General features: G+C 47.6%; 1 protein-coding gene across 1 annotated transcript; it reads left to right on the forward strand.

The window, feature by feature from the left end:
* Nucleotides 1–7,127: 7,127 nt before the first annotated feature.
* Nucleotides 7,128–8,105, forward strand: MAS1 (MAS1 proto-oncogene, G protein-coupled receptor). Its single transcript, XM_068984975.1, has one exon. The coding sequence runs from the start codon at nt 7,128–7,130 to the stop codon at nt 8,103–8,105; it is 978 nt and encodes a 325-aa protein (XP_068841076.1).
* Nucleotides 8,106–14,848: the final 6,743 nt, after the last annotated feature.

Here is a 14,848-nt window from a genome sequence, read left to right on the forward strand (position 1 = left end):
ATGAGAAGATGTAAGGCTAGGCTCACTGAAATGACTCCTTTGATGTGTATCTCAGCTATCTGGGCCCAGATCCTGTGCTTTTTCACCCAAGTCTCCTCAGGTGCACCTTTGGGGGTGGCTGCAGCATCTGACTGCCTGATGGTGGGCATCAGGCCTCCAACCTGAGTTCCCTCGGGTCTTACCATCAATGGGGTGGCTGTAATGTTGGTACTTGATGGTTACAACATCCTTTGTTTACTGATAATGGCAGGCAGTGTCAGTATTTTCATTCACAATTCTCAGCCTCCCAAGCCGATTGAAGGACCCAGTGCTGACCCGAAGGGAAGTCGCTTTGAACCCTGAAGTCCTATGTGATGGCATTCTCGCGCTCCACCTGACGGCTGTCTCCCGGGGACTTGTAGGGAAGAAAAGGGAAGAGAGGCTGGGATAGAGCTTCCCAGAATCATGCCATCGTCTGCTCCACTCATATCTGTTCTCAAGCACATGGTGGGGTTTCCACCCACTGCTGTGTTGCTGTGTTACCGACCACGTTGGGGACACAGAGGGCCATTAAGATGCTCTCCCTCCATCCAGGACTGTCAGTTCAGTTCAGTTCAGTCGCTCAGGCGTGTCCGACTTTTGAGACCCCATGGACTCCATCCAGGACAGTCCCTGCCGGATAAACATCGTGTTGTGTTAGTTGCTCAGTCGTGTCTGACTCTTTTTGACCCCGAGGACTGAAGCCCGCCAGGCTCCTCCGTCCTTGGAATTCTCCAGGCGAGAATACTGGAGTGGGTTGCCATTCCCTTTTCCAGGGGATCTTCCCAACCCAGGGATGGAACCCAGGTCTCCTGCATTGCAGGCGGATTCTTTACTGTCTGAGCCACCACTGCAGATCTGCTTGCCACCTAGAAATGGACGTACGTAAAGAAGATGCTGTGTGTGTTGAACAGAGGAGCCCACGGGGCCAGGACTGGGTTGATCTGGAGACAAGTTACCCAGTGGTTAATCCTGCAATGCTGTTTCTTCCTCCCATCTTCCCTGCTATCTGAGCTAAACAGTCTTGTCAGCGAGTCGCACCCACCCTTCGATTCTCCTTGTTCTTCCCGACCTCAAACACCCTAGTCATCCAGCCTCGGAGATGAATGGTGTCCAAAATGACCAAGGTGCCCGGAGGAAGAAAGATTTTGGGGTCTGGTAAGCAGATAGGACCAGCTGTGTTCAAGGCACTTCTTGCTACCCTCTGCTGTTTCACTTGAGGGACTGAAATTCAGTTTGGTCTGGTAAGTCTGGGAATGTCATTTTTAGTGATGTGTTCATTTAAGTGAAACCATGCTGCAGCAGATCAGTTTGAAGGGTTATTGTTAGTTTTTAGTGAGAATTAGTTTTAATGGGATTTTTTTATTTGCTTTCCAACCACATCATGACCAAAGTCTGCCCAGGTATGGGATTCATGAGTTATATTAATCATTAGAGAACCTTTTATTAACTGTGGCTGCCTAGGCTCAAGACAGTGGTTTTCTTTCTTAGGTAACCAGGGTACATTCTCAGGGCCATTGTGATGGGCTTTATTTCTTGGAATAATTCAATAAATATTTATTGAATGGCTATGCCAAGTCCTGGAGAGTCAGACGTGAATAATACAGTTTTGCCTTGGAGGAGTTTGTGGTTTAACAAGAGAGGTGCAATTTTAACTCTATGGGGAGGAATGTCATGGGAGCAAGGAGAACAGGAAATGAGGGGAGTGAGCCCAGAGGCTAGGCCAGAGGCGTGAGACTAGAAGAGGAACTCGTAACACGTGGTCTCAGGTGACTTCTGCATCTGAAATTTATTTTTTCATTTTCATTTTTTAAAAAATTTTATTGGCATATAGTTGATTTGCAATGTTGCGTTAGTTTCAGGTGTATAGCAAAGTGAATCAGTTATACACTCTGCACTTGGCAAATGCACAGTAACGAACGATATTCTAAAGGTCTCGTATGTGTGTCTATTATTGTTATTATTTTAATGCAGTTCTATTTATTAAAGGATGTAGGCCCTCAGGAGGGAGAACACACAGGCGAGCAGATCTGGAACCCACCCTTCTGCATGTCCACCCGATGCTTCATTCTCAACACACCTTGAACCCAGTTGCTGGTTCCCCCAGCCACTGTCCCCCCTGCTCCTGATCTTAGCCACTAAGCATTTGTCTACACAGCCTCTTCAGATGGGAGGCTCAGTCCACTCATTGCCCTGTCTCTCTCCCCCTTCGTGGACACAGGAACCTCACCGGCCCGCTCTGAAATGTCTCTGGAATCCGTTCGTTCCTCCAGCCACTATCCTAGTTGTCATTTCTCACTGGGGCTATTTCAACAACGCCTTACTGGCTTTCCTGCTCCATCTATAATTCCCTTCCATTCAGGCTGTAGATTGTGACCAGGGTAACCTTTCTAAAACATAGTTCAGGCCTCCTCCCAGGCCTGCACTGAAACTTTAATGGCTCCAGAGTTTTGCAAAGGGTTGTGTTTTTCAAACCGTGGCCTAGGACCCATCTGCATCAGAATCCCCTGGGTTATGAAAATTCATATTCCAAGGCCCCAGCCCAGGCTTCTTGAACTAGTGGGGCCCTGGAATTTGCATTTTTAATAAGGAACCCTATGTAATTTTTAAGCACTACTGTTGGATAAGTATAGCCTATAAAATAAGTCTGATACTTAAAGAAGCATCATACCCAGGCCTTCACGCTTCAGTCCAACTGTTTATTTCCTTCTAAAGCCTCCACCCAGGACCCACCGGGTTCCTCTCTCTTTCTGTGCCTCCTGCTGCCACACCATCTGTTCTCTTTTCTTAAAATGCCTTTCTTTCTCTTCCTCAGCTAACAAACTCCTATTGACCCTTCAAGGCCCAGCCCTGTGAAGCCTTCCTTGAAATCCTGAGACGTGGCTTCCTGGTGTGTGCTTGCTCGGATGTGATCAGTCTCCTTTATCCCATTTCCCATACTGAATTAGTTTCAGTTCCGCGTGCCTCCCCTGCCAAACTCTGCGTAAGGTTGTGTCCTGTTTATTTCTGCATCTTTGACCCTTAGTACAGTAACTGAAACCTACGTGTTGGTTCGAAAATGAAAAGGTCATCTCTCTCCAGAGAGTGGATTTGGTTACTTGGGGTTGACTTTAATAGAAAAATGCACTTTGGTCTCCTGGGTTGAAACATCTTTCCTAACTGATTTTTATGAGTACACGAGAGCTCTCATGCACGTAATGAGAAACTAAAAGCGGAATGATGCTGTGGTCCATGAGAGATTCCAGCGTGTGAACCTGAGTCAGAAAGATTGTTCTTGTCCCTTTTCTTAGAAATTTTCTTAGGTCCTGATTTTACATTCTAGTCTTTGAGTTTGGTTTCAGTTCTTTTGGCTTTGTGATAGCCCTGCTAGACCTGCACCATCCAATGTGGTGGTCACTGGCCCCGTGTGGCCCGTGCACGTGTGAAATGTGTGCATGTGTGAAATGTGGCAAGATGTTTCATGAGAGTGAAATACACACTGGGTTCTGGAGACTTAATGTGAAAAAAGAAACAGAAGTAGCTCATTAATAATTATAAATCAATTACATGTGAACACATTGGGTTAAATAAAATATTGAAATTCATTTCACTTGTTTCTCCTTATATTTTATGGCTCTCAGAAAACCTTAAATTACGCATATGGCTCACACTGCATTTCTGTTGGACAGTGCTGATTGAGACCCTCCCTCTACCAGTTTTGTGTGTCAGGTTATTCTATTTGCTTCTTCTATCCCCCTGAAACACTATTACCACCACCACCATCACCACCCAAGCACCTAGCTCTGAAGTGCACACCATCCAACCATCTCACTTACCACCCTCCTTACGGTGACCATCTACAGACCCCCGGGCCGCTCTCTCAAATTCCTTGAAGATTTAACACCTGGCTCACAGCCAGTGTTTTTCTAATGATGTCCTGTATTCCAGCCCTATTTCCCAGTGATTTCAGTGTCTATGTAGACAATTCTTCCAACATCCTGGTTCCAGGTCTTGATCTTCTCATGTCAGAAGATATTGTCCTCCCCTCTCCTCTAGCTGTTCACTCCCATGGTCATGAGCTACATTTATCAATACCAATAACCACATTTATCAATGCCAATAACCAACACCCAAGCCACGCCACCGCATGCTTGGCTTGGGGCCTCCCGCTCTTCGACCTCTGCCTCCGATTTTCCAGTTCTCTGCCTTCAGGACTTGGGCCTCAGCAGTTAGTTCTCTGACACCGATGGGATCTACACTCAAAGGCTCCTATTTCCTGTTCACCAACTCTCACCTCTCTGCTGGCCTCAACTCTCTCCCAATCTTGTTGAATTCCATAGTCTCTGGGCTTCAGTTCCTTTGGTCTTCAGTTTCCTTTGCACCAGCCCGGTAGAACTCCAGGCCTGGTTAAATCCAACTCTCCTCTTTCTGCACATTCACACCTGGACAGCTGACCCATAGCTGGAGAAAAACACTTGCTGATCGTCTCACTCTAGATTCCTGAGCCCGTCCAGGCAGGCTCTGTTAGCCTAGAAATGTTGCTCTCTTTCCTGCTTTCACTTAATTACCTCTTAGCCTCTCTCCTAAAACTCTTAACACCTGCTCACTCTTAGCGGATGATCTTGTTCTTGACTTCGCTGAAAACAGAGATACTGTACATCCAAAAGAGAACTTCTTGTAACGTCTAACACCCCCTCCTCACTCTACCTAGCTGTCTGTACTTTAAACCGCACACTCGGCCTTCCCTCCTGCTCTCATGACTAAATTATGCTCCTAGCCTCCCAGTTTCTTTTGCTTCCTTCTCCTCATCCCCCAGCCCCTAAGCTTTGAAATGCCCCAAGGCTCAGCCCTTGGACCTCTTCTCCTTTTTAATGACCCAGGTTTCATAAGCAATCTCATCTAGCCTCATGATTTTATACTTCACCTGTTCTTGCTACTTCTGCCCCAGCCCCAGCTCCCAACATGCTCCAAGACAGCTCCATGAGGCAGTTGCATAAGATTCCCAAGCTCCATATGACCCCTCCCAACCTGCTCCCCCTGCGCGTTGTCCAGGCAACAAATGGCTAAAAGCCATTCTCTTTTCCTACAGTAACTCCTGTCTCACCTGGCAGCAACTCAGATTGCATCCAGAACCTAACCACGTCTCACTGCCTCCACAATTACACTCTGGTCCCGCCATGGTCCAGGCTTTTCTTTTCTCTGTGGCGCTTATTCTGATCGAACATCTATTGGTTTGTTGCTGCTGTTATTGGGTATTGACTGCCTCCCACTGAAATATAAACTCCAAGAGGCTGGTACTTTGTCTGTTTCATTTACTGCTGTAGCCCCATTCCTGGAACAGTGCCTGACCTGAAGTTGGCATTGAATAAATCTTTGACGGACGAACTTGGGGAACACGGCTAGCTCACACCTACGAACTTTTAACAAAGCCTGGTCTGTACAGCAGTGCCATGGGATTGCGAATTCTGGGCCTTGCGTTGGGCTCCTGAGTTTTGGAGTCTCTCCCTCTATGGTCTGATTATGAAACAAAAAGAGAATCTGCTCCAGGAAAAATAATTTCCAGCATCTCAGCAGAGCAACTGAGAGGAGTGTTGGTAAGGAGAGGGGAGCTAGCTCTGTGGGCTCCAGGGTCTCAGCACCTGGAATGAGACCATCACTCCTGCACCTGCTCAGAAAATAGCACGTCTAGGTTCTGTTCTGCCTCTGGTGAGGTCATGAGGGAAGGCGGCGGTCTATGAACTGACTTTCCTTTCATTTCTTTATTTAGGGCTGTGCTGAGTCCTTATTGCTGTCTGGGCTTTCTCCTCTGGTCGTGGCGATCGGGGGCTGCTCCCTTGGTTGCTGTGTGCTGACTTCTTATCGCAGTGGCTTCTCTTGTTGCAGAGCCTGGGTTTAAGGGCAGGTGGGCTCAGGGATTGCGGGCTCTAGAGCACGGGTCGGTAGTTGGGGCACACAGCTCAGTTGCTCCGTGGCGTGTGAGATCTTCCCAGATCTGAGATTGAACTGGTGTTCCTTGCATAGCAAGGCAGAGTCTTTACCACTGAGCCACCTGGGGAGCCCGTACTAAGTAACTTTCTAAAGGTCGATTATTCTGCACATATAGGGCCCTGGTCTGCAAGGACCAAAAGCAGAGAACAATATTTTACCACCACCATCAAAAATAAAAAGCCAAGGACTCCATGAATAGAAGCAAAGAAGATGACCTCTGTGGGCACCTGCCTTTTCTGTTCCCCAGCAGTGGAAGTGGCTTATGTATATTTGTTACATAACAGGAAAGGGGGGGGGCGTGCATACATTTATTTAGCAGTTCCTGAAGTGTGAGAGAAAACTGCTGATAACTGGTGCTTTGCAGTCTCAGATATTGAGCATTTTATTGGGCTTGGGTCAGCACTTTGTTTACTATCTATCGGTAGGGTTTTCCAGCGTGGTCTGGCCCATGGAGCTCGGGGATGCGAATACATCTTGCTGAAATATGCCATCTGTTCCCCAGGGGTGGTTTGCACTGCACACATGGTCTGAGTAGGTACACAGCTTCATCACAGATATTGAGACTATAGAAAACACATACCTTCTAATTGGTCACACTTCTGAGAATATTGGTGCCCTATTGAACCTATATTTTTCTACTTGTCCCTTCTCAATCACCCATCATTTATGGCACTTTGTGCATTAAAAGGTGACAGCAATAATGTGGCCCAAACATGTACTTTGTCATCGAATATTAACACGGTTAACCTGGGCTCTCAGGCCAGGAGATGAAGGAACAGAAGATGAGATGATTTTCAAAACGCCGTTCAGAAAGCTTGGGCCAGACCAGAAATGGACACCAGAAATCTGATCCTGTTGCTCTGATGGAACCCCTTTGGTACTGAACCACAAGCAAGTAACAATACGAACCAAAGGCTGCTGGGGGGTTCCAAAAGGCCATTAGATCAGTTCTCTCTTGGTGAAGTGCCTCATTTTTCTCTTCATTGGAAAGAGAATTATACAGTCTAGTTGACATGTTCTCCTATATGACATGAAGGTTACAAGCCATAGCTGAAATCTTTTACTGCAATTCATCAACCTTGATTTTCTTTCTAAACTTATTTACAGAAAACTACCCGAAGAACCCAGACTGAGGCCCCCTCATGGATGAGGCAAACGGGACATCATTTGTTGCTGAGGAGCCCTCCAACGCCTCAACCAGCGGGAACACCTCCGTCAGGGACCCGCGCCGGGAAATTCCCATCGTGCACTGGGTGATCATGAGCATCTCCCCGCTGGGCTTTGTTGAGAACGGAATCCTCCTCTGGTTCCTCTGCTTCCGGATGAGAAGGAACCCCTTCACTGTCTACATCACCCACTTGTCCGTCGCGGACATTTCGTTGCTCTTTTGCATCTTTATTCTGTCTGTCGACTACGCCTTAGACTACGAGCTCTCTTCTGGCTACTACTACACAATTGTCACGTTATCGGTGACATTTCTCTTTGGCTACAACACCGGCCTGTACCTGCTGACAGCCATCAGCGTGGAGAGGTGCCTGTCTGTCCTGTACCCCATCTGGTACCGGTGCCACCGCCCCAAGCACCAGTCGGCGTTCGTCTGCGCCCTCCTGTGGGCACTCTCCTGCTTGGTAACCACCATGGAATACGTCATGTGCATTGACAGTGAGGGACAGACCCACTCCCGAAGTGACTGCAGGGCCGTGATCATCTTCATAGCCATTCTGAGCTTCCTGGTCTTTACTCCCCTCATGGTGGTGTCCAGCACCATCTTGGTGGTGAAGATCCGGAAGAACTCGTGGGCGTCCCACTCCTCGAAGCTGTACCTGGTCATCACGGTCACCATCATCATATTCTTCATCTTCGCCATGCCCATGAGGCTCCTCTACCTGCTCTATTACGAGTACTGGTCGACATTCAAGAACTTGCACCACGTTTCTCTTCTCTTCTCCACCATCAATAGCAGCGCCAACCCTTTTATTTACTTCTTTGTGGGCAGCAGCAGGAAGAAGCGGTTCAAGGAGTCCTTGAAAGTGGTTCTGACCAGGGCTTTCAAAGATGAGATGCAGCCCAGACATCCAGAAGACCGCACGGCCACCACAGCAACCGAGACTGTGGTCTGACCGGCGGAGGGAGATTGTGGACCAAAACAGTGGGACGAAGATGAGCCGCCACTTGTACTTGGGAATGCAACTGAACACCCCCTAAAATATGATATGGAAGGACACCCTGCCCCACACGCACGAGATGCGAATTAATGCCAAGACTGTTCTCTGGTGCTGTATCTTCTGGAAATGCCTGAATACGTGCCGAAACTTCATCCTTTCTGTAACTTCCAAAAAATTCCTTCTGTTCCTCTTCAGCTCTCCTGGAAGCATTTCCCCATGAACGATAAAGATGACACCAGCAGGAAGGTTTACAGGTGTGTACAGGTAAACGCACAAGTATTTGATGAACCTTGAAAAAGTGAAGCCATATCGTAAGAAGAACCTGAGTTTTGGAATCAGACTGACTCTGTCCTTTGCCACTGGTTTGACCTCAGTTTTAACCCCCAGGGACCTCATTTCCTCAGTATAAAAATGGTAACAGTAGTAGTCCATACCTCCTGGACTTGTGAAGATGACACCAGAAGGTGAGGTATGTGAAGGGTCTGGCACACGTCAGTGTTAAGAAACATCCGTCTCTGTGACTCTTTGAAGTGGAAGAAGAAACACACATTTCTGTTTTGTAAAGCACACACACACTCCCACACACTCAGCTCTATCATGTACAAATACTTGTTACATGTTTTTAAATGATGACTGTAATTTACAAAAGTCTTCTGTCTGTTGGCTGCACGAGAACTCTTTGTGGAACACCACCATCTGAGATGTTAGGACCCCCAACCGCCGTGTGCTGGAGCATCCTTTCGGGTTGGGAGGGGAAGCATTTGGCCACTAGCGCAGGAGTTCCTTGAGGCTTCCCTTCCCTCTGTGGGAATGCTTCATGTCATGAAAGTCTGTTTTGAAATCCTTTGCTTGATATAAATGTTCGTGAATGAAATCATGAGGGTGATTGTGTTTTTGGAACCCCCTCCCTTCATGAAGAGGGTTATGTATTTATAGTCCCAAAGTTCCCATTGGCAAGACAGGCCAATAAATCGGCAGACAATTTGTTGGAACAAGAAATAACAACTTTAATAGGAAAGCTAGCAGACTGAGAAGATGGCAAACCAACATCTCAAAAAAAAAAAAAAATCTTCCCTCACTGGGTTCCTTTTATTTGCAAGAGGGAGAAGGGCCCACTGTGCCACCAACTGGCACCTGGACGGCTTGCTCGAACTGGTGCCTGCCTTGCTGCCACTGCGTCCTGCTCATCTTGTTGCCTTGCTCTGGAAGGAGGCTCAGCAGCAGGGCTGAGGAGACCATGGCCACATCTCAGAGGGAAACAGGACATTTCTCCCCAGACAGACCTCAGCAGGATTTCCCCGCATCTCAGTGAGCTGCGGCTCACCTGCTGGGACCCGTGTCTGCACCTTCAGGCAGCGCATCCTGGCCTGGAGACTATGCTTGCTTTCCTACTCTCCCTTCTGGGCGTCCCATGAAAACTGGCAACGCTCCATGTGGCTCTGTGGGGAGTAAAATGTTCACATCCATAAATGAGCCCATTACTATTTATGGGCTTCCCAGGTGGCTCAGTGGTAAAGAATCTACCTGCCACTGTGGGAGACATGGGTTCAGTCCCTGGGTCGGGAAGATCCCCTGGAGAAGGAAATGGCAGCCTACTCCAGTACTCTTGCCTGGGAAATCCCTTGGACAGAGGAGCCCGGCGGGCTACAGTCACAAAAGAGTCAGACCCTACTGAACAAGTATTTCTGTAACTGTTGGGCTCTGAAGGGTCAGAGAAGCTGTGATAACCTGGGTCTCAGTTGCCACCTGTTTCTGCTCCACCCTCTTTCTTTAGCAGGAAATGGTCACCTGTAACCAAGGGGGCACCCTCTCTGGGAGAGATGTATGAGGCTTTCCCACCCAGCCCAGTGTGGAGGCGGGAGGCTTTTCAGTGGGTGATGACATCCCTTCAGAAACAAGGCAGCTTGCTTTCAGGAGTCCAGATGGGTGTTGAGTGGTGACATTTAGGATGATCTTGTTTTTGATTGAAAACAGAGCGTCTTCACTGGGAAAGAACAGAAAACAGGAGATCAGAGTCACTCGGCTTTGTTTACTGTCAGCTCCCCTAATGCCTCTGGTTTAGTGAGAAATGGAGCGACCTCATCGCATCTCAGATGGATCCTGGTCTCAAAGAGGAACTCAGATACTCTTGGAAACAAGGAATTTTCACCCATGGAGAATATGATGAACTAAATGGGAAGCCCCCCACTTACTGCCTTCCTGCAGATAAAGCGGGGAAATTTAATGTAATAATGAATATAAAAATTCTTCTAACATTTTAAAGAGTAATGCCTTGCGAAGAAGTAAGAGTCAGAATCTGACAGGGTTGCCAGAACAAATTTCTCTCTCTTCATCGAAAACCTGCTCCCAAAAATGATCTATAAGGTTAAAACTAAAACAAGGAGAGTGAAAATAATATGCAAGTATGAAGAGACAAGATCATCATTTATATCCCCTGGGTATTTAGACAATCTGCTTAAGTCATCAGGGTTTACTAGGTGCCATTCTGAGAATTCCCGGGGCACGGGGATGAGGCTGCTAGAACAGGATGCTCGGTCTTGATGAAGGGGAAGGATTTGAAGCGCTTGTGCTGCAAATATTCGTGCATGGCTTTCTCTGCCAAACTCCAGGATGAGAACAAGGCCAAGATGAGCAAGTAGAAGCCCCGGTCTTCTAGGATAGGAGAGAAAGGTACACACAGGCAACTACAGCTCCAAGCTGCACACAGTCAGGGTCAGGAGGGTGTTATAAACAAAGCTGGGTGGCAGTCAGCAGGAAGAGGAACCCAACCTTTTGTAGTAAAAGGGGAATGTTCCATGGAGGTACCCTTTGGTTGCTGGAAGGGAGGTGGGATTTCAAAAAACTAAGGAGCGAGAGGATTCCAGGCAGAGGGCAGGCAGGAGTGAAGGCAAGGACACGGCCACATGGAGTGGGGGTGGGAGGGGTGTTTGGGAGCAAGGCCAGCCACTCAGTCTGCAGACCGGCTGGGGAAGTGGTCCTTGGAGACCCATCCGGTCTTACCCACCACCCCCTCCTGTCTCTTTGTCGCTATTATTTTTGGCTTCCTGGCACCACATTCTTCAAGTTCCTTGGAATATGGCTCCCAGGCCTCTTTCTCTTCCCACTCACATCGTTGTCCAGTCTGGCCAGGGTGGCATTCTAACGTCTTAGAATTTCTCCACAAGTCCTCCACTGACCTGCTTCCCTGTGTCAATTCAAGGGACCCACAGCTCCTCTCCTTTCTGGGCTGTACCTGAGTCTCACTGCAACTCAAGCCAGTTTCCTTCTGGAAACCAAAACCCCATGGCTCGACTGTCTAATCACAATCACCTGCTTTCTCCTTCCACCACCCCTGGATTTCTACACCATGGAGACCCTTACCTCTGACCGTGGGCCCACTCCTTCTTGAGTCCTCTCTGTGTCATCTCTCACCCAGTCTGCGAGACCTCTGGTGGCCTGGGTCCAGCCACTCTCTCTCTCTTGATTCTCTCACCCCCTCATTCTCTGTCCCACCTAAACTGCTGAGCGGAGCAGAGAACCTTATTAGGTAGGTAGAACAGGAAAAAAGGAGTCCAGAATGGCCGAGTCACAGCACCATAGATGTTGGGGGAGTTTGTGATTTCCTTGGTTCTGCCTCATCGCAACAAAAATATGAAGTGATGGACGGACCAGTGTTACAGCCTTTGGACGGACCAGTATTACAGCTCTGTGTTACAGCTCAGTTTTATTTAGAAAGTAAAGGAAAATACTTCCTCGAGGCACGAGGGCATGCTGACCCAAAAGACTCGAAGAGAAGAGAGGCCCCCGGCCCAATTTTGGCTCCTCTTTTTATATGTGTTTTCTCCTCCCACTGGGCCTGCCCTATGTAAATTGGGCTAGCCGGAAGTGTTGTTTGTTTTACCTGAGGTCCCAACTCCAATACTCAAACCTTCCTTTGTTCTATTTTTGGGGGCTTTTCCCCTCCTCGTCTTTTAGCCACCACCATTCTGGACTCCTTTTTCCTATTCCACCTAACCGCCTGATCAGGGCTCCTTCCCAGGGGGTGGAGTCCTAGCAGGCTGGCCTCTCATCAGGTTTAACTCCTCCTCCATCCACTGGGCAGCTCTTCCAAACTCACTGTGTCTCCGCACTCTGCCTGGCACCCCTCACCCTTCCTCTCTCCTCACTATGCTACTTGATCGATCCCTGAAAAAAGAAAAATTAAGCTGTTAGGCAACAACTTTCAGATTCCCCCACCTAGGAGGACTCCAGCCCCCATAAATGTATTCATTCCACATTTGTTTATAGTAATCAGTCTTGACAGATCCAGTATATACTGCTGAAAATAGGACCATTTCCCTGAGTACAACATTTTTACAAAGCCGTCTGATTGAGGTTAGATTCTCTGTGAGGAGTCTCAGTTGAGGCCATTTGTTCCCCAGGGCACTCCCTGTAAGGAAGAGAGTTCTAGGCTAACACTCCCTTTCTAATCTCTCTCAGCCAAGACCAGACTAAATGCTTGGGGCAGAGACCTCATCTTACAAGGAGGGGAGAAGCGAGAGGACACTGCTCTTGAAATGAGAAGAGGAGGCTAAGTTGTATTAGGTGTGCAAGGGCCTACATGCTGCCCTCTGACTCTGTTATCTAAACTCTATAGTATAGATATGTAGACAGTTATCTAGATTGTCCAAAGCAGAGCCTGAGGCAAGGATTTTGTGTCTATAGTCTCTGAGGAAGGTTGTCCCAGGGAATACAAGAGGGAGTGAGGAATTCAGACTGAAGCAAGGAAGTCAAAATAGGGTGACTCAGGGAGTACAGGGGCCCAGGACAGTGGGGACCCTCTAAGGGATGCAAGTAATTCACCTCAGAACTGTCCTCCTTGGGGATAAAAGTGGTGCCACCTCCCATTCCTCATAGGCAAGAGCCACTCTCAGAGTGACAACCTCCAGCTCTTCTGGGCCTGCCCTGTGTCCAGGTGCAGTGTGGCTTGAGGTGAGAACACTGTTTGCAGGTGACCTCAGGGTAGCCCCAGAGTTGCCTGACAGAGTCTATTTTAATGGAGTAAAATAACCTGCCCCACAAAGTAGCTATGCCAAGTCAGAGAGATAATGTGTGTGAAACTCCGTGTAAACTAGGAAAGTGCAGATGAAAGTGTTAGTCGCTCAGTTGTGTCTGACTCTCTGTGACCCTGTGGACTATAGCCTGTCAGGCTCCTCTGTCCATAGGATTCTCCAGGCAAGAATACTGGAGTGGGTTGCCATTCTCTTCTCCAGCATATCGTCCCAACCCAGGGATCGAACCTGGGTCTCCTGCATTGCAGGCAGATTCTTCACCATCTGAGCCACCAGGGAAGCCTAAACAGCCACCAAAAGTTAGTTGTTCCTTGAAGACGTCATTCTAAGCAATGGCCCAATCACAGAAGGACAGACACTGTATGATTCCACATAAGTGAAGTGCCCAAAGAAAGCAAATTCCTAGAGACAGAGAGTGGAGAGGTGGGTGCTGGGGGCTGGAGGAGGGGGAGCAGGGAGCTATTGTCTAGTGGGGACTGAGTTTGAGTTTGGAAAGATGAAAAAGCTCTGGAGACATGGTGATGGCTGCACATCACTGTGAAAGTCCTTAATGCCACTGAAATGCACACTCAAAAATTAACATGGTAAATTTCATGTGACCTCTATTTTAGGAAAATAAGACAATCAGTGCTTACGCTTCTGAGGCAGTAGGAGTGCCTCTCAGCTCACTTGACGGTGTGTGGCCCGTGCTGAGCACCAAGCTCATAGCATTGATGGGAAGGAAAGGAGACAGACTTCCTCTGTCACCCAGGGGTGCGTGGCCCTGGTGCTGTCCCCAGGAGGAGAGAGACAGGAGACAGGAAGTTAATCAACAATATAGCTCAGAGTCGGTATTTTCAGATGAGTGATGTCTCCTCTGAAGCAGACCCACCTGACCTCAGCAAAACCATGCAGAGGTCACAGAGGAAGCCTTTGGGGCTTGGGGGGCCTTGCAGTCTGTATTTCAAGAACTCAGCTCTGCCATTTTTTATATGAAAGCAGCTGGAAACCATAGTAAACGAATGAGCATGGCTGTGTGCCAATTGTACTTTATTTACAGATACTAAAAATTAAATCTTATACAATTTATGTGTGTCATAAAAATTCTTTCCTTTTTCTTAAACCATTAAAAAATGTGAAAAATCACTCTTAATTTGTAGAAAAACAAGAAGTGGTGGCCAGCTTTGGTGGCAGCTGTCCCATGCTACTCCTGACCTAGAGAATTTAGGGAATCCCTCTTCTGGAATTGCCTTCGGGTTGACAGCCCATTTACTTGGGATCCTGACCTTGCTGTTTCCTGGAGACTGGACTTTGCAAAAGGACCAGCAGACATCCGGACTCAAACCTGAGGGATGGGACTGGTGTAAAGCTGAGAAATGTCATTTTTGAAAACTCATAAGGTGATACTAATTAGTAGAAAATGGAGAAATAATCTATCATCGAAATACTCTTGGTTGTAAATATGATTTCAATTCTATTCTCAGAGACTGTTTTATTCAGCCATACCAAACTGTATTCTCTGAATCCAGAGGGACTTATTGGAGCCTTTCAGGAACTAGGAATGAAATATTCGTGAATAAGAATTCTTGTTAGGGTTTTAGAAGGATAAAGCTCTGACATACGGCTCTTGGGTACAGCATGAATAAACTCTAATTGCTAACAAATTTGAAAAACAGAACATTCTTAATA

This window comes from Capricornis sumatraensis, chromosome 13 (assembly GCF_032405125.1).
Source record: "Capricornis sumatraensis isolate serow.1 chromosome 13, serow.2, whole genome shotgun sequence".
Classification (NCBI taxonomy): domain Eukaryota; kingdom Metazoa; phylum Chordata; class Mammalia; order Artiodactyla; family Bovidae; genus Capricornis; species Capricornis sumatraensis.